The sequence below is a fragment of the Rhipicephalus microplus genome, chromosome X (assembly GCF_043290135.1).
Source record: "Rhipicephalus microplus isolate Deutch F79 chromosome X, USDA_Rmic, whole genome shotgun sequence".
Classification (NCBI taxonomy): Eukaryota; Metazoa; Arthropoda; class Arachnida; order Ixodida; family Ixodidae; genus Rhipicephalus; species Rhipicephalus microplus.
The window spans coordinates 22,812,596-22,833,828 of NC_134710.1; the positions used below are offsets into that span (position 1 = coordinate 22,812,596).

The 21,233-nt window shown below is 43.4% G+C and overlaps 1 protein-coding gene across 1 annotated transcript in view; it reads left to right on the forward strand.

The window, feature by feature from the left end:
* Positions 1-21,233, forward strand: part of LOC142777485 (uncharacterized) — a 32,877-nt gene that overhangs the window by 4,172 nt on the left and 7,472 nt on the right. Inside the window, exon 2 of the mRNA XM_075881953.1 lies at positions 20,105-20,352. Coding sequence (XP_075738068.1) covers positions 20,185-20,352 — 168 coding nt within the window. The 5' untranslated portion in view covers positions 20,105-20,184. The remainder of the gene's footprint in view (positions 1-20,104; positions 20,353-21,233) is intronic.

The following is a 21,233-nucleotide window of genomic DNA, read 5'->3' on the forward strand; positions in this document are numbered from 1 at the left end:
GGTTGTCCGATGACACAAAAGTAGCGTAAGGATTTCCTGCATCGCAAGTGGAACTAGAAAAGGCCAGATATAAGCTCAATCCTGATAAGTCACTGGGGCTTGACGGCCTCAGGGTTGTGTTAAAATGTTAATTATCCGGACTATTAACGGAAGTCTTGAACAACTCATATAAACTAGATAGTTTGCCTCGGTCATTTAGTGAGGTACATACTATTTGGATACTGAAAACCGAAGAGACAGAAAAGGTAAAACTAGTTTCGTCATATCGGCCTATATCACCCGCTAACTTCGACTACAAAATCTTGATGAAAGTACCAGCGCAGCGACTTCAGGGTGGTATCAAGGAACAGGTTGGGTCTCACCAAACATGGGGCATTATGAGACGTTTCATTGTGACCAACATGCAGAAATTGCGATGTGTTCTCGAGTGTTGCAACGCCATTGAAAGTCACGTGGCGTTTGTGCATGCAGATCGATCTCGAAAAGGCATTGGACTATGTCGCTCATGTCCTATTGCTTGTCATACTATACCATGCGAATATTGGTTCGGCAATGAGAGATGACGTGGCTTTGTCATATCGAAATTGCATGGCACGTTTAGTAGTTAATAATTCATCAGGTGCCCCCACTAACATTAGGCGTTCCGTCAATCAGGGATGCCCGCTTAGCCCTCTATTGTTCAGCATCTGTATTTAAAAACGCTATGCTTAGCAATCAGTGAAAACAGCAGCATTCATGGTTTCAGGTGGCAGTCGTCAGAATTTGAAATTCTGGCATATGCGGATGATGTCGAAGTTTATCGCACAAAGAGAGTGTTGCAGAGGCTATCACTGTATAAAGAGTTTCGGCAATGCAACTGGCAGTTGGGTGAACTGTGAAAAGGGCTTGGGTTTTCGGCACGGAGAATGGCCATCAAGACCTGAATTTTTCGCAGTATTAAGTGGAGGACGAAACCTTTTCAGTATCTAGGGGTGACACTAGAATGCTACAAAGACAACAAAACTATTGTCAAAAACAACCAAGAGAGAAATTCAGTAGAAGATGTGTAGGTCGCAGAGTAATAATCTATCAAGGTTCACAAAGCCACGGCTATGCTTAAAACTCCATTGCAAACTGGCCGTATAGGCAGCCTTGATGTAGGGAAAAGAATCGCCTTAGCATTATTAATAAAGCATTTTACAACATCAAAAAAAAAAGAACCAGCTAGGCGTCACATAATGTGAATTGCATAACGCATGGGTTGCCGAATCAATCCAAGTAAAGATCCTTGACGGTGTGGCGCACACCCACGCAGGAAGATTGGCCAAGAACCAGAGAGTTTTCATCAATTACTTCCCTAATAACAGGTTAAGAGTAATCTACGAGAAAAAAAAAATGAAAGATGCGACAGGACGATTTTGACAGTTGAATAGTAAGTAATCGGTTGGGTAATGCAATAGAGCGGCGCATTTGATTTAAAGTGAATTTGGAATACTGCAACCCATTACTAAAGCTTCTTCTTGTTCACTTATTAACTGTGGCGCACACCCACTGTATATGGGGTGAGGGAATCGGCCATGGCCATGAGTGGCTTTATAAAATAGTATTAGCTTTTAGGATAATGAAGGTTATGTAATAAAAAAACAACATAATACCTAATAAACTATGGGGATCTATCTAATATATGGATCTAATAAAAACTAAAGAAACTTCACGTATAATTCTTCACCGTCGTAAGAAATTGCATGAAAAATTGCACAAAATACCTTGCAGGTGTGTAGTGGGTATCACGCTTTTCCGAATAATGACAGAAGAAGGTATAGTGAATGTCTGCCTAGTACCCAAAATTATGATGATTTATGGCGTAGTGGGTACCCTGCAAGTGTGCTTGTTGCAGTTACACAAGAAATATTTAAATAAATACTGAACAAAAATGAAAAAAACTACTAACAAAACTTCAAAATTGGACTCGGAAAATGCTACTGTTTCTGTAGCAGAGTTGATTTCTCGTATTTTTGAACAGTTGGCTCTATTTTTGATGGATTGTCATCACGCGGTGGCAGCACGCGAGCGCAAGCCGTGACGTCGCAATCTCCGAGGGAGCGCGTGTTCCCGTGCTCCTCCTTCCTTTCTCTACCTATTCTTTCATCCCACTCCCCCATCCACAAGAGCGCAGATGGTTTACCCCAGTCGGAAGCACCGTTCGCTACCGGAAACGATGAAGGAGCTGACGTTGCCTCCACTGATTCACGGAGCGGCCGCTAGGCGTGACAGTTAATTTTTGAACTTGGTTGAGAATCTCGGTGGCAAAATGTTGTGCAAAATCCCTTTAAAAAGGCTCTGAAAAGCCGCCCTTCCAGCTTTCGCTGTGAATGTGCTGTGCGTTGTGCGCAGGGGTTGAGCTTTTTTTTTAGATTTGCGATGCAAAGTTGCGCTGTGAAAAGTACTGCTGCTCCAGGTTTTCCTTGCTCTTTTATGAAGGAACGTTTCTTATGATAGAGAACTACAATTCAATTTGCCATATATGGGACGGCGCTTATCTCAATGCTGCATGCAGTGGAAAAGAAGCATGGCGCGGTCAATAAGTAATATGGATGCATTGCATAATTGGAGCAGTTCACTTTTATATTGAGCAATGGTGGTCATACTGGCAGCGAGGTAACCTTTATTGGAAGTAGTGACGAACGAAAAGCAAACCTTTGAGGCATAATTAGTGATGAGTTTAACGAGGATTTTTTTCAAGGAAATCGTGGTGGGAGGAGATGAAGCAACAGTCAGTTTGATATAATACTGGGGGAGGGGTCACACTGGAACAGTTTTCGACCCGGTATTCGCTATTTCACAATACCTCAAGTCTACAACTGCACAAGGGTCTCAGTAGAGTAATATCGTCGTATGGTTTGATATGAATGGAATCGTGAATCATCACCATGATCATCATCAGCAGCAGCATCAGCGTGACTACAGCCACTGCAGGACAAAGGCCTCTCCCATGTTCCGCCAGTCGACTCGGTCCTGTGCTTGTATGCGGCCACTTTATACCCGCAAACTTCCTAATCTCATCTATCCACCTAATTTTCTGCCTTGCCCTAGTCCACTTGCCTTCTCTGGGAATCCAGTCTGCTACCCTTAATGACCAACGGTTATCCTGCCTACGCGCTGCATGCCCAGCCCATGACCACTTCTTGTTTATTTCAACTATGATATGTCAACTATGATATCTTACCTGGTTTGTTCGCTGATGCACTCTGTTCTATTCTTGTCTCTTAAAGTAACACCAATCATTTTCCTTTCCATCGCTCGCTGCGTCGTCCTCAATTTAAGCTTAGCCCTCCATGTAATCCTCCAGGTTGCTGCTCCGTAGGTAAGTACCGGCAAGATTCAGTTGTTATATACCTTCCTCTTGAGGGATAGTGGCAATCTACTGGTGATGATTTGAGAGTGCTTGCCGAATGTGCTCCACCCCATTCTTATTATTCTAGTTACTTCACTCTCGTGGTTCAGCTCCACGGTTATGACCTGTCCCAAGTAGACGCAGTCTTTTACAACTTCAAGTGCACTATTACCTATCTCGAAACACTGTCCTTTTACGAGGTTGTTGTAGATTACTTTTGTTTTCTGTAGATTAATTTAAGACCTATCTTTCTGCTCAGCTTGTCTAATTCAGTAATCATGAGTTGCCATTCGTCCCCTGAGTTGCTCAGCAATTCAATGTCACGGGCGAAGTGCCGGTTACCAAGATACTCTCCATTACCTGTTATCCCTAACTCTTCCTATTCTACGTCTCTGAAAATATCTCGTAAGCACGCAGTAAATAATATTGGGGAGATTGTGTCCCCTTGTCTTAATCATAATAGGCTTATCATTTTAGGCAATATATTCTACAGGTTGTGTGTACAACAAAATCAGTACCAATATAATCAATGCAGCGCCGTAGTTCAGTCAATGTACTGCCCCAGCCACGTCTGTGTATAGAGTGCGTGAGCAGCCGGTTTTCGTTCTACGAGGCGACACCTTGAGGCAGTTTCGGGCTCTGACGTGGCGTGTCAGAAGCATTCGCGGCTTAGTAGTCGGGCTGACGCGGCTGTACATGACACAGCCACGGTCGCTGGGGAGATCGAGCGGCCGCGACATAGCTACACCAGGGTGAGGTATTCAGCAGTTGATCGCGTTCATCACAGAGATCGTTGAGTTTGGTAATACAAGAAGTATAGGAGACCTGCCAATGGCTGTTATGGGATTCACACATGCCATCTGTCATGGAGCCTTCACGCAGTAACGAGTTCCCCACGCATGCTCGAAGCTTAAGCGCACGGAATGAAACATTACAATCATGCCAAGCGGAAGCAGTTGTGGTATGGTCCGATTTTTCGCCACCTTCACAACGTGAATTTTTTAAAACATCTATAGGGATTCCAAATCCACCCTAGTTATTCACAGATGAAGCGTATAAAGGTAAGCAAAGACTGGCTTAGGCAAGCTCAATGAAGTCTTTCCATGCTATTCACTGCATGCCTAAAGCATTAGAGCACACTGGAGAGGATTGTGGAAGAGAGGTCTAACTCTGAATACCTCGACAAGCTGCGGTTCATAAATTACGTTGACAAGTATGTGAATGTAACGTTGATTATTAACAGTGTGTTAATGGTCAAGACAATTCTGCGAGGAAGATGTGTTGTTTAACTTAAAGTCTGCCTCGGCAATATCAATACTAGCTACACACATTTAATAAAATTGTAAAATATTTTTGGCAGAATCAAAATAGGAGTGCATGCTGCAACTAGTACGATAATAGCACCTACTCACCGCTATCAAAGAAAAGTTTACTAACACTTCAGGCAGAGTTTTGGAGACTTACATCGACGCCTGTGCAATTAAAAAAAAAAATAGCGCAACTGCTCGAAGTCACTCTAAGCTTGGTCCCATTAGAGATAGCGGACGAGAAGAACATGAAGAACAGAACAAAGATAAAGAAAATAACAGAGTGAGCACGTGCTGATTCATGGAGATGATCATTTTTTAAAGCCACCCGGCAAAATATACTTTGTTATACTGTACTACTACATGGCAATATATTCTTTTTTTTATTCCTATTTGTTGTTTATCTTGCTTTACATATATATTTCTTCGTCTTTCTTTTGCTCTTTTTTATGTATTTGTTTTTCTATTTCTCTCTATGTGTAGTCGGTCTCTTGCCTTCTTTTTTTTCTGTTTATCTCTTGCTTTATTACTTTCCTGTCTCTATTTTTTCCCTTTCACTATATATATTTCGCTGTTCTTATTTCTTTCTTTCCATAGCTTCCTTCTTTCGCTTCGCTATTTTTTAGTTCTGTCATCATCATTTCCTTCTTCCTAACCTAACCTGCCATCTCTGCTGCTGACCCTCACTTCTCGTTCCCACCGCCTTGCGGTAGTTACTATACAAGGCTAAGCTCTGCTCTGCCAGCATGCATGAATAGCCGAGTGGTTAGGAAACAGGCATTCGAATTGTGTGTATGCGTGTTAAAATCGCCTCAGCGAAAAAGAAATCTTTTTTTCACCTATAAGTTCTCTCTTTATCGTTCGTTCTATTTCTTTTTTCCTGACATTATTTCTCTATCTCTGCCCGTCAAGTTATGCAAATTGGCGCACGTCTTGCGAAGCAGAAGAGCAAGGCGATGAAGAGGCGGACGAAGATGGAGCACGCCTGTACATGACGACAATTCTCCATCTATAACACACAACGATCCTCGACCTTGACATCTATTCTGTAATTAAGGGTCGAACAACGAACTGTTTAACAAGTTTGTGTAACGTTAAAATGTGAAAACAGCAGAAATAATTCGAAAAAAAAAACGGCAGTGGCCGATATAGCTGTTGACATAAGCAGCATGGAACCCAGTTGTGTGTGATATGCATGTGGTGGATACAGGACGTGTAACAAGAAAAGTGAAGGATTCAAGAGCACGTCCACAGCCAGAAATTTTTTCTGAGGGGTTTGGGGGGGGGGGGTCCTTGAAGAGGCTTTTGTTATACAGTGTACCTAACTACCACGATGGTGAAGATGAACATAGAGGGTGTGCTGGTTCCAAGATTTGTTACAAGCAAAGGTATTCTATGGAGTCGCTTGCTCAAGTTTAAAAGGTCGCAGGTTTCCTGAAGTAGGGGTTAAAAGCCGATTAGTGATATCTTTCTAAATGACAACTTTAAATCAACGTCAGCTACTCCCATTAATGGCCACTCAATAGTAACGTTATTTTGCCACAGCGGGTTAAAAGCGTTGATTGATTGATTGATTGATTGATTGATTGATTGATTGATTGATTGATATGTGGTGTTTAACGTCCCAAAACCACCATATGATTATGAGAGACGGCGTAGTGGAGGGCTCCGGGAATTTCGACCACCTGGGGTTCTTTAACGTGCACCCAAATCTGAGCACACGGGCCTACAACATTTCCGCCTCCATCGGAAATGCAGCCGCCGCAGCCGGGATTTGAACCCGCGGGGCTAAAAGCGTGCAAGCAAATATAGATTTTGCAGGTACGTGACAAGGTGTACTTCAAGACCTGCGTCTGAGCAAAATGGGACCCAATCCTTGACTGTGCAGCTTTTTATGACGCCTTGCTCTCCTCTGAAGCCGGAAATGTCAAGATGGCAGGATATATTATTTGCGCATCATCTTCAGTGTGACGTTTAGACCCACCCCCTAGCGGACGCGCTTATTTAATTTCAAGAAACCCAACTACTGCATGCCTGCGGTATCTTTCACTAAGGCTTAAAATGCTGTGTATAGAGTATGTGTTTGGTTTGAGAATGAGCTACGCAACTGCTAATCGTATGCTCGCTGGACATTGGATGAACAGATATACACCCTCTACCAAATACGGCTTTAAGACTACCACCACGCACGTTTTAAGGTCGAACATTGATTAATGCTATACGAGAGATATAATTATAACCTACCAAATTGTAATGTTGCCAAGAAACTTCGTACAGGGCCGTGCATAGTTACATGCACTGCTAGACTACAAGATTTTTTTTCTTTCTCTCTGTATACACTTCAGGAGCAGATGTCATTACCTCGCCGTCGTGATGCTACATAGCCCCGCCGTGGTGGTCTAGTGGCTAAGGTATTCGGCTGCTGACCCGCAGGTCGCGGGATCGAATCACGGCTGCGGCGGCTGCATTTCCGATGGATGCGGAACTGTTGTAGGTCTGTGTGCTCATACTTGGGTGCACGTTCAAGAACCCCCGGTGGTCGAAATTTCCGGAGCCCTCCCCTACGGCGTCTCTCATAATCATATGGTGGTTATAAGACGTTATATATGAATCAATCAATCAATCAATCACTCAGTGATTCTGCATATATGATGATTACAAGAACACTGTGACACGAATAACGTAAAGCTTATTTTATTCGTAACAAAAACCTTGATTTTTCTATTTGCTTTCGTATTCTTAACTACAGGATTTCATTCCTGATTAGGCAAGCAATATGTTCATACTGTCACGGGATCTTGACGTGGTTGCAGCTAGGAGGCCGGACGGATGGTCAGACAATACTGTTTATTTGGGCGAACCTGTGTCCGGCAAAAGGGAAGTCGGGTTACAGGAGCACACTTGCACTGATAGTGGTGAATGCAGCGTCGGCCGTCGATCAACTGACAAGCGGTGAAGCGCGACGGCATTTCTACACTCGCCGTCGAACATTCTAGCGTTATCGCTGGCAGCGACGTAAGTTCCCGAACATTCTGAAAGGTTCATGAAGGGGGCGTAATCTTAACGAAACGATCTACTACAGCCTCGAAGCTTCTCTAACCCCGTAGGCGCGGTTCGCGCTGAACATTGTGTAACGGGGCGATAACAAAACTTGAGGAAAGGAACGTGGCAATAGGTAGTTTTAGAATAGAGAGTTTTAGAATAGCGTTTGCAAGCGCTGTGGGCGTTGCGGGCGTAGCGGGCGCCATATGAACTTTGGAATAGCGTTTGCCCTACTGCAAACCGTAAGCGGCACGATCGCAGCGACACCGTATATCCTCGAAACCAGCGTTTGCGGGCCACATGGGGACCCGGATTGCCGCACGCTATTTCGGATTTTTTGCACGCGGGCCGTGAACGCGAACGGCGACTCACGTTACAACGCATGCGCAGTGGCAGCGACCGCACCGCAAGGGCTCGTGATGCGCTATTTTAAAAATGCCTAATATCATCCTTGTCCCCCGCAATCGCATTTCAGTGTAGGCGAAATGCTAGGAACCCGTCTATCTAAGAACACCAGTTGATTGGAATTTCCGGAGAGCTTCATTATGGCGCGCCTCGTTATCATTACGTTGGTTCTTTGTGAGTAAAAGTGTAGGTATTAATATTGTTATTATTATTATTATTATTATTATTATTATTATTATTATTATTATTATTATTATTATTATTATTATTATTATTATTATTATTATTATTATTATTATTATTATTATTATTATTGCTGTTGTTAATACTTATTTCCTTGTCAGCGGTTGATTGGTCAAAGGTTACCGACAAACTAAATGTCGATGGCGAAGTTAAACAGTTACGGAGCTTCCAATAAACAGCATGCGTAAGTTTATGCCACAATATACACCCAAACATCGTAAATATGCCGACTTGTTCTCCATTGAACTTCTAGTGCACTGCATAAATATCGCGTGCACTAGAGGCTAAACTTTTCTCCATTGGCAGGAATAGTACCACTTTTTTAGAGCTGTCCCTAAGTGCCTTTATAAACGGGACCAAAGTTCGTATATTTCATTATTAGAAAAACATCTTTCTGGCAGGCTAGCTGCGTTTTGGAAGTATGTGCGCAAATGGTCTAGCAAACTTGGGTAATCCATCAGACTATACTGTACTCGGACGGTGTCGAAGTGCATGCCGTTGAAGACTGTTTTGCCAAACATTTTTCATCCGTTCACAAGACTTCAGACTCTATAGGACTCAGATAGGACAACAGCACAATGCAGTTAGCACAGCTAGTGGTCTATCGCTGGATAAAAAGCTCATCTGCTCATGCACTGAGTGCTTAAAACTGTCCGTATTGTATGGGCCAGAGGGCATTCCTTCCGCCATACAAAAGTCTTATGTTAGTCTATTTGCCCCACAACTGACTACAGTATTGTATAACTGTCTGAACGTTTCCACATTTCCCGGTAGGTGAAAAACTGCGCGTGTTATTCCAGTAATTAGGTTGGGCTGCAAAACTGGTGTTTCTAATTATCGTTCGATTTCTCTATTCTGTGCCGCGTCGAAGATCTTTGAGTTGGCTCTTCACATCATTTTGTTTGTTAGCGTGAACAATTCAATAGTTCCTAATCAACACGAGTTTCTCCCTGGCCGCTCAACTACCATGAATCTTGGTTTCATGACCCAAATCTGTTCTCCTATTTCTCAGAGAGGAAAGGTTCACGTAATCTACTGCGACCACAGCAAAACTTTTGATGTAGTCAGCCACCCACTGCTTTTGGTGAAACTTGCAAACTTCGATGTTGACTCGTCTGTTGTGAATCTCCTGCCGAGCTATCTGCCTAATAGATCATGTTATGTTGCTTCATTGTACAAAGTGACTGGTGGGGTCCCTCAAAGGTCGGTATTAGGCCAACTCTTATTTTTGATTTACAATAAATATGTTTCTTTTGCTAATTGTTATTCTTATTTTTCTTGTATGCCAATGACAAGATATTTAAGTAAAATCATTCAATGAACAACTGTCGCTTGCTTTAGTCTCATTTGTGTTCTTTCTCCGAATGGTGTGACGACAACGACTTTTCGCTGAATACTTCAAAGACCGAACTCATGGGCATATCTCGAAAAACATCCATCATGTCATTTCTATACCCTGTCAGTATCGTGTCGTTATGTAAGGTTTATGAGATCAGTGATCTTGGTGTTGTCTTCGATGGCATGCGTAATTTTTCTGCTCACGCTAAACGTGCTGCCACGTGAGGCATTCGTTCTATCGACTGTGTTTACGAATCTCCTGAAAATTGAGTTCTCCTCCAGCCTTCCACAAAGTGTGCACCGCAATATATCTTCCTCAACCTGAGCATGCATCTGTGTTCTAGAATGGCATTGCGAAGTCCAGCAGTAACACCACTGAGTGAGTCTAGAAAAAAATTCATTAACATTTACGGCCACCGTATCGCTAGAAATGATTCTGGACCTCGTTTTAACACAGCTAGATTATTGTCACTGCCATCACTTCACTGCCGACTAAATCGCGCTGACCTGCTATTTCTTTATAGGCTAGTTCACGGTAAGATATCCTGTCCTTTATTTCACAGCGGTAATAATTTAAGAATTCCACGCAAGTTAAGAAGACTTTTAAGAAGACTTCTGCATAGTTATGTATATTCCCCGTTATTTTTCACTCCCATTCTATTATTCGTGTCTCGTCTTTTTCTCCTTCTCATTTTGCGTTGATCTTTTTTTGTCTGCGCGTATTCGCTCTTTTTATTTGATTTCTTATGTGGAGACTGTCTGTATTGCATTACTTATTTTAAATGTTTTATTTTTTGTGTGCCTGCACCAAGGCCTTATGGTTGATTCTGGGCACTTTAAATGATGATTAATTGATTGATTAAGTAATTGATTTATTAATTGATTGATTGATTGATTGATTCATTGATTGATTAGTATTTTACTATTCTTGACATTAAGCTTCGTCTTTCTTTTTACTAGCGAACTCACACTTGAAGCTCTGTTTCATTTGCAAGCATTTATTATAATTGCACGGCTAAATTAGCTGCGAGCGATTTCAGAGTGTGCCGCACGACGATGGTGACGACTACATAGCTGACATTTTGGTTTTCCATAGCTTCATCAAGCACTTTCCCGTAGCACAAAAATGACTGACGCGTCGTTGTTTGACAAGACGCCACAAGATGTTGCTATGCACATATTGCTCTGTATTGGACCCGCGTTCAGTGTATAGCGTGCTATTAATTTCTGATAAATATGTGCTACACTATCTCGTGCTCTATAAGAGCTGTATACTCTGCCAGCGGCGGCCGGATCGTTTAAGCATCGTCGGTAATGACCTCACTGACGGTGCTCCTCGGTCAGCCTAGGCTGTTTTCACAGGGCGCCTTCCAAATAAGTAGATTGACTCCCCTCTGGTGTAGCTACCCCGTTAGAGAAATATCTGATGCGTCCATAATAATAACAATAATAATAATAATAATAATAATAATAATAATAATAATAATAATAATAATAATAATAATAGAGTTATTTTTATTTTCTGATCTTGGTCCCACTGGTTTTAATGATTTCGTGAAATTATCAAGATAGAAACTACCTCTAAAAGAACGGTTTGAAAAAAGAGCATGATTAAATGTGTGTTTGTCGGTCATCATCTCAGGTAATCGATGTGAGTTGCAGGTGAGTTGCTGTCGTCTAGTTGGAAGCACAAAAAAAGCGCAGTGAGGGTGTTTTTTTTTTCATATCACGCATATGTTACTCATCAACACGACCACTAGCTATCAAAAGTGGAACAGCGTATTGTCATATATCTCTGCTAAGAAGTAACACGCAAGTATCGTTGAATTTTAGTTCATCTGTACACTTTGCGTCTACTTAAATGTAGTAATACCGTTAATTGTGAGAGGCTGGATAGGTGGGGCTATCTGGAGGCGCAGAAAAGAACCTGGCAAGCAGTAAACGTATTCTATTTCTTTGCTGATGCTCATTCGCGATATGTATACCTGAATTCTTTCCATGCCAAAACACACCAATATAACTAACTGAGACACACGAGTGAACATGGCCGAAGCGTGCATCCGCGGGCACCTCTGTAGCACTGTTTGGAATGGTGTCCATTTAGGAATCACTGTTCTGCAAAAGATTGATCGAAGCAAAAATAATTCACGACGTCACGAATCACGGGGATTCCAAGCTCCAGACTATTGCGTTGAACCCGAGTCGACACTTTGTAGGGCGACAGCAGCAATGCAGGTGACAAGGCGTGACTGAATGTGTCTGCCTAGCAGACGAAATGCTTGCGGAGCAGCTGAGCTTGACGTCACTCTTTTCTGTGGAGAAGTATTCAGCTGTAGCGTGACCTGGATGTGACCGCAAGGTAGCGCCACTGCTGGTGCTCCCAGCGCTGAAAATGGCGGGATTGCCGGCCGTTTTGAATAGTGCTAGATACCAGTGATATAAATCAATAAAGGTGATAGTTATTCATCCCTCAGTTGTGTTTTAGGTCGCTAATCGCTGCTACAGGGTCTATAGCTACTCGCTAACGCAAAAATCTTGGCATAAGTAAATTTGCGTCAGTGCTCCTTTAACTATTCTAAAGTTATACAAAAGGCATCCCGGATGAGCCTTTGCTCTTAAAGGAGCCCTGCAACACTTTTTGAGCATGGTCAGCAAACGCTGCCAATCGGTAGTAGAAGCTCCCAACAACACGTGAGCCAACTGTTATGACACAGCACGCGACCTGGAATTCACAATAAAGTATCAAAGTCAGCTGAAAATTGCTTTACCTTCTCTCGACAAATCACGTTTTATGCCCAAAAATCTCACGTCAACGACCCATCCATCAGCCATTGGCTGATTTGAACATGGCGCGCTTGTTTGTTACAGATATTGCCGTGGAAGGCCGCTATAGGTGTCCACGCGTGCGCGCACGATCACACTAAAAAAGCTGCGCATTCGAAGAAAAACAGAAAAAAAAAGAAAAAAAAGTGCTCAAGGTCGCGAAGCGCGCGTGACGTTTTTTGTTTGCCCCGCCCATCCCTCCCTGCTTAGCTTCCCGCGCTTTCGACGAGACGAGAGAAGAATTTGTAACTCCACTCGCACTGGAGGGATTTTTAACACTTTTGCGGCGTTGAATTCGTAAAAAAATAAGCTCTTCCACTGAATTCATTCTATGGTTACTTAAAAAAGTGTATAAGGGCCCCTTCAAAGAAGTTTTGCAACACTTTTTTATGTATTCAATAAATGGCGTCATTAAAAACGTTTATTGCCTCACTAATCGAATCCTAGTGAGCGAGTGAAACACCTTTATTTGGTCTCCAATAGACAAGAGCCGAAAAAATTTAGAATCCATCAAATAAGAGTGGAGTTACTCGAATTTGCCACACTTCCTAAGCTCTGTCTTTCTCTCCTTTCGCGCCTCGGCGGTGGTCTACTAGTTATAGTGTTTGAATGCAAAACTGAAGGTCGCGTGATCGAATCCCGGCTGCGGCGGCTGCATTTTCGATGTAGGTGTGGATGTTTCAGACCCGTGTACTTTAGATTTAGGTGCACGTTAAAGATCCCCAGGTGGTCGAAAATTCCGGAACCCTCCACTACGGCGTCTCTCATAATCTTATGGTGCTTTTAGTACACTAAACCCTATATATATTAATACTCTCACCTTTCGTGTGAGCGCGCTGAAAGCTGGAGGGGTATGAAAAAAGGATTCGTTCACCAGCGCGCGTCATGCATAGAAGAAGGTGCGATACCTGATGCGTGGAGTGAAGCAGCAGTTGTTTGGTGACCTTGTACGCAGTCCCCCCAAGGCTACGTCAGAGTGTCATGGGCTTGAGTACGTGCTTCTCTTTTTTCTTCTTCGAGCTGACGGCTTACTCTAGATGTGATTGCGAGCGTGGGCGCATGGCGGCATATCCCACGGCACCTGTGCACACACGACGCTTAAAAAAGTCAATGGCCGTTAACTCTAGGTTGACGGCACCATCATTATGGTTTGTAGGATTATTTGTAGAGAGAAGAGGGCACGATTTCTTGAATTCATTCTGAATTTTAGGCGGTGTGCCGCAATGTTCATATACTGTCACGCCGCCAAGCGGAATTTAGGAGCGTCCTCTAGAGGATAGTCACCAGGCAAACGCTGCCTTGCTAGGTTGTACTAGCCTCAATGTTAAGGCGTTAGTAAGAAAAGAACACAAGCCACTTATATGTTTCGTGCATCAGTGAATATATACCGGACCATCCGTGACACAATAAATCCTACTCTTTCTTGCGAAACGCGAAGTTTTCGTTAAAATACATGGCAACTTGCACTTCCGGTAATGGCCCGCGGAGTACACGTATCAGCTTCACGAGTTTTTTTGAAGCCACGTTGGATAGTTAAATGTTGTCGTTTGACCTTAGCTGTTGGAACTCACCTTGTTTAATGTGCGTATAGTATTATTCAGTGTTTCTGTAGTTCAGAAACCTCATAACAGTCATTGTACGCGTAAAGTAGCGCACGCTCGCGATTTGCTCTTCCGAACCTTGGCCAACGCTGCGCCACTTCGTTTTACGTTCGTTGATAGATGGCAGCATCCTGTTACCGGGTTTTAGAGCAAAACGTTCTCCGCGCCCCGATCAACGTGGTAAGTGACGCCGTGGCGGTGTCGAAGTCGTTCGCCAGAGAGAATTCCTCAGATTAGTTAGCAGTGATGTTCAAAGAAACCATGCTGACGTCGACGATTTTTTACTGGATGTAGAAGGCACCGAAAGCGACAGCGACAATGAGCGATCAGCTGATAACTCACGAGTACCGAGTTGCACTTCACCTCCACTCGTGCGTTATTGTTTTTTTCATGCTTGTAAGTCACTTTGATTGTATATAACGTATGATAACCTTCGGCAAGGTCAAAATGAAAGCATATTTTTTCTGGTGCATTGCATGTAGCTCAACTATAGTGGATAATATGCATAGTACCGCATGCCGCCAACAGTACCGCATGCCGCCAACAGTAATAGTACCGCATGCCGCCAACACCCTCGAGCTCGACCAACGAAGTTAAATGGCTAAAGCGATAAAACGTGGAGTTACGACTATAATCCACGCCTCTCTGCTAATTCTCTTGCACTTCACCGGTACCTTCCAAACGTCCTTGTTGTTCGGCGAATTTTCACAATTTCGACGTTGCGAAACGTGTAGGTGTGCATTCTTTTTGATATTGTTGTTGCGATAGCGCTGATGGAATCTGCAACATCCGAGTGCAGAGAATCGCGCATTGCCAAGAGTCTGAGCATGGTAGTGACACAAGCGCTACTTAATTGGAAGTTAAGTGCTTGTCTTTCATTGAAGAAGCAACTCCCTGTTGCAGACAGCGCAAGTAATGACGAGGGCGCAATATGTTTACAAGCCATCGGCGCGTTAAACATTCGATCCCGCACAGTGCCGCAATGGCACGCTACTAACGGCTTACAGCTGCAGCAAATCCGTGAGGCAGGCTCTTTATCATTTACCTCGGAGTGCCATTCAGTCCATACATCAATTATAGTTCTTCATGTTTCGGTAAACGAACAGAATTACGCAAAGCACCGACTTACCAACCAACCGATCAAAACTTTCTATTCCATGTTGTATATATATATATATATATGTATATATATATATATATATATATATATATATATATATATATATATATATATATATATATATATATCTATATATGGTGGGAGTAATAATTTAATGGGCCAGTTAGTCTTCGTGAAGGTATGGGATATGGCACAATGGGAGCGTTGTCAACAAGGATAAATATATTTATTTCCCAACAGTTTCGGGAGGGGTCCTCCCTTCATCAGGGGATGAGTTATACTAACATGAACTTCCAAACTTCGTTGCTGCCGCGTCCCTGTCGCCTTGAAAGAGGTTTGTGAGAGTGAGAGGGAACAAAAAAAGGAAAAAAGGAAAAAAAACAAAAAGGGGGAGAAAAAAGACGAAAAAGAAAAAGAAAGAAAAGAAAGACAGTAGAAAAGAGGAAGAACCACTGTCAACACTGAGAACGAAACCAACTGTCTGTGTACAACCACATACGGTTCTTATCACGTGCTGTTCAGTTCTCGACGTGTGTCGGGCCACCCAAGATTGTCGCCGTGGTGCTGGGAGGGTCCGTGAAGGCGTGCGTAAAGAAAGGGTTTCCCCGTAATGGGTCGGTCGGTGTGCGGCGTGCGTAAAGGAAGGGTTTCCCCCTAATGGGTCGGTCGGCTCTTTACCGTTAATCTTCGTCCGTTTCCCTTGAATGGTCGCCTACCACTTGATGACCATTGAAGAAAAACGGACGAAGATCAAAGGTAAAGAGCCGACCGACCCATTATGGGGAAGTTCATGTCAGTATAACTCATCCCTGATGAAGGGAGGACCCCTCCCGAAACTGTTGGGAAATAAATATATTTATCCTTGTTGACAACGCTCCCGTTGTGCCATATCCCATAGCTATATGTACATATATATATATATATATATATATATATATATATATATATACTTATTATGAGCGGGCAGCTGATTACTTGTCCCTCTTAGGTTGTATAAGAGGGACAATTAATGCCCGCTCATAATAGGTTCTCGTGCTACGTGACGCCAAACATGCGCATAAGAGTGTTTTCACACTCGTCGTTTGGCTTATAGATGGCGCTGACTGTCACTCCTACTTCTAAATTCACATATAAACCCAAAAAAGTGGATGAAGGGAAGGCCGCTGCGGTAGCTCAGTGGTTAGAGCATCGAACGCGTTATTCGAAGTTCGCAGGTTCGATTCCTGCTCACGGCTGGTTATTTTTTCATCCACTTTTCTGTCTTCTTATTTACATTCAATTGGTTCTAATAACTTCCCCTGTACATTCCTTGACATTACTGTCTGTTAGATCTCATTAATATTGTGTTGAAAGACGGAAAAACGAGCCCTTACGTATACACTTCTTTCCCTTTATATATATATATACACGAGCCCTTACGTATACACTTCTTTCCCTTTATATATATATATATATATATATATATATATATACATATATATATATATATATATATATATATATATATATATATATATATATATATATAAACTGAAACATATCTATATGCCCACTGGCTACGTCAGTAGATGGTAGAGAGGCGTAGCGGGCAGATTAGCAGATTGAGCAGATTAGCAACGGAATATAAAAACACTGCGATGAAGGTGTGAGCATGTTCAATTCTGACATTTATTCAGTTCTGTGGTTGTGTAGTACTACGAAACTTGTTTGTTTGTGTATTTGTTTTTTATGGGGGTTATTTGGTTTATGACTTTTTGAAAAAAATTGCGGCTCAAAACGACACAGGGACAGATAGGTACACAGGATTGACGCTAGCCCCACCTTTCTGTTTGCCATTATGTCGTCCTGCGTGACAATTTTTTTCGTGAGGAAATCTGTATAGTTACGATTATGGTAACGTGTTCTTTTTTTTTTTCCTTTAAGAAAGCTCACAGCTCAAGTGCCAGTTCAGTTGCTTGCACGGTAGTAGAGAATAACAAACAACGTTTTGGAGTTTGCATCAATCCTTCGTGGAAGTTTCAAAATATTCTACCGTATTCTTAAATTTTATGTATAAGTCAGGAAATGTTACCTGTACTAATAACATCTTTCTAAAAAATATACATCTTCAAACCTTTCTTGCATGAGGAAGATAAGTGCGAAGGTATATTCAACGCCTCCCATGACGAGACTTGTTACGATGACTTCCTGGTTTGTAAACTTAACCTTAGCACTTTGGCGATGCCTGGCAAGCTAGAATAGTGACTTCACGAAGATGTATACAAATACAGAACACTTCATTCAACTATGTGTGTGTTTCATTCTACGTTTTCGCGCAGTCGCGCTGACACATTCTATCAGCGGCACTCAGCCACCTTGCCCGCCAACGTGTTCTACCCATCAAGACTTGACATGACGAAATATTAACAGCTTCATCGGCCAGAAGCTGCAGTCTTGGCTTAAAGGGCCTATAAACAGCGCCGAGTTTCAAAAAAATGTGCTGAAGAGAAATATGCGCACTTGTGCTACGGAAACATGCTTCCATATGAATTTCGCGAATACGTGCCGTTACTGGGGTTGGAACATCATTTTCAGCTGGTTTTAAATTTTCGCATGGCCACGCCACTCATCTCCGCCATAGCACTGTAGCCATACGTAGAAGAAGGCGTACGCCATAGTCGTGACTCCGCCCACTTCAGCAAGTGACACGACGTCAGGGAAACGTCATCAGTGCGCAGCCAATGACCTAGCAGCGCTTTCCATACCACCACGTAAGCACATGTATTAGTGGCGCGGCGAGGAAGCTCGAGAAGCACCCTTCCCGGTAAAGTGGAGAGACTCCTCTTTATTTTGGATACTTTTGTTCTGGCAATACCGCTTCTCTCGGTGGTTCTACAAAAGTGCCCATGGCCAAGTTTGCGTCACTGCACCTATGAGGGGGACTGGTCACTCATAATAGTGATGAACTCACGTCTGTGTAATTGTAAATGTGGTATATGTTAGAATACCGCTTTTTCCGTGATCGCAAAGTTGACTAATTCCATGTGAAAAGTTACAGTATCTTTTGCCGCGATTTCGCTTGTTGGTGCTTCAGCTCTTGACGCATTCACTTCATGGAGATCGCGTGCTTCGTATGTTTGCTTTAGAAAATAAAGACTGAACTGACTCGGAGATCTCATATAGCTGCTGTTAGCGCAGCCGACATACAAACGTTACGCGCTACGCTGCGTCGTCGCTGTCATTAAAACGCATGCACCACCTGACCTGTAACTGATTTTTCCGGGAATTATAAGACCTGCGTTATAGAACCATTAATCACGTTCCCGACCAAAAGCGAAAGAAGCTTTTTTGTAGCTCCTTCCCCATCATCTCAGCAAGCTATATTCAAGCACCGTTTCTGTGCATACGCAAAAATATCTTGTAGGTTGTCCTTGTTTTCGGAGCAGAATCTGCTCCCCGCATGCACTGATGGTCGGGACTTGTACTCCGTCCTGCAAGGGTCATAAATCTAAGGTCGTTGATGGGGATGCTGATGAAATGGGTACATGTATATATACTCTTGTTGGGTCTGTTATCAACAGCCCCTTGTAGTCATGGCGCCGGCGGACTTCGAACGTACATAAACTGTAGGTTTCACGTACTCGTTCATATTGGCCCCGCCGCGGTGGTCTAGCGACTAAGGTACTCGGCTGCTGACCCGCAGGACTAATTATGAAATGGAAGCGCACAACGTAGAAGCAGACGGAAAGACAGGGACAAGCGCTAACTACCAACTGAAAGTTTATTCGGAAAAAATATGAAATATATACTAAAAGATGATACAGTGTCAAGGCACATACGATAACACCAAAGCACAGACCAAAAATCGTATGTGCCTTGACACTGTATCATCTTTTAGTATATATTTCATATTTTTTCCGAATAAACTTTCAGTTGGTAGTTAGCGCTTGTCCCTGTCTTTCCGTCTGCTTCTACGTTGTGCGCTTCCATTTCATAATTAGTCATGTATCACCAACTCGCCCAATCAACCATTTTGACCCGCAGGGCGCGGGTTCGAATCCCGGCTGCGGCGGCTGCATTTCCGATGGAGGCGGAAATGTTGTAGGCCCGTGTGCTCAGATTTGGGTGCACGTTAAAGAATCCCAGGTGGTCTAAATTTCCGGAGCCCTCCACTACGGCGTCTCTCATAATCATAGAGTGGTTTTGGGACGTTAAACCCCACATATCAATCAATCAATCATCGTTAATATTGTGTCGGGACAGCTGGCATGTTCTAAAATGTGGTCTCACCTACGAACGCCTTATGCATGACGTCAGACCCAGAGCTTCTTACATTACTATTGCTCCACATGGTGGCTGATAAGAGCGTGTCATATTTAATGTCACGAGCAACCTGCTTCAAGGTCACCGACGCAGTATGAATGCTGCGGGCTTGTGCGCGAGAACATACAGCACTATTGCCGCGCTTGACCACAAGAGATGCACCTTTACAGCACTTCTGGTCCTCCTGGTCTTCCAAGACCGTAGCAGAACAAGTCAATATGAACGAAATACTTACGGACTCCTTGCTAAATAAATGCGCACAATTGGAGAAAAACTCTCATGACCTGAGATCGAACGTGGGACCAACGCCTGACCTGGAGGCTAAAATACCGTGTAGTGAGGGCAAACTGTTCGACCATTATAGGCGCCCAAGGTTACTGAATAAGGTAAGACATTCTTGTGAAACACCGCACTGTCGAGCATTGTTTATGAAGCGTAAAAGGTATAAGTTTAAGCGAAGCTGTGGAGTTGCTATCGGTATTTACGGCGTTTCTTTGTTTTTGGGCAATATCTTGAGTTTCTTTAGCGCAGCATGCATCGCCTTGCCCAGGTGAGTTCGTCCGGGATCGGCCAGTGGCAGCAGCGGCGGCCGGCTCTTGAAAGACGCTGGCTGCGGCCGCATCTGGCCGCATGGACGACGTTGAGGCATCCGAGCAGCCTTCTCTGCAGAGATCTGAACGCACTCTTGGTGGCTTCTGCAGTCGCTTCTGCCGGGGCCTTTACCTACTCTTCATGTTGGCGCTGTTCGGCGCCGCCGTGGCCGTGCTCGCGCTCTGGGCGCCGCCCACACCCACACAGGTATTTACGCCGTAAAACGCACTGTGACCATGCGTACTTTACAGACGTTTTCTTGTTTATTGACGAGTAATAAAGTTAGGGTAGGTCACAGGAACACTTTAGGGGCCTCTATACCAATCCCGATAATTTTTTTAACCTTCCAAGTGAACACGTGAGGTGAGTTGAAAACGCCGTCATGATCATCAGCGCAGCGTTGTACGTGCCGCGCCACAAATTCCAAGCTCTGGACGTTTCGGTCATGACGTCACAATGGTCATCCAGTCAGCAGCTGAGAGAGCCTGTTGGTCGGGCTCACTGTCTGGCCACGTGCTCGCTGTTCTTACCCCTCTCACAGCACTCAACCAAGAGCCGACCAACCCAAGAGCGAAACGAGCGAGAGGTACTTTTGTATCATGAAACGCGCCTAACTCCGCTATTACGGCACCATTGCAAAAATTCTCGTGGCTGTGTGTCTGTTGCACACTCAGTGCACCACTGCAATACGATGTCTAAATTTTGATCGGTGAGTGGTTTGAGAATGTTATACGTTCAGTTGCATGAGTTTTATCTCCATAATGAAAGTTTTTTTGCAAACTTTACAAAAAGGAACTGAAAACAGCTGATAAACATGTATTAAGCAGTTATCAGTTCTCGCTGATTTCTTTTGTACGTCTTTCATCGCTGTCTTCTGTTACTTTTTGTAAAGTTTGTGCAAGAGACATTGATCTTTTTCAGCAAACCATCCCATGGTCAAAATGTTCCTATTTCTCTAAGTTGGGGAAAGGCCTAATATCAACAAGGGAGGAGGCCAGGTTAATTCAGATTGGGTGCATAGTTAGTCATTTGGAAGGTGGACGTCCAGTTATAATTACTGCCTCACTTTGTGTCCTTCTGGATACATA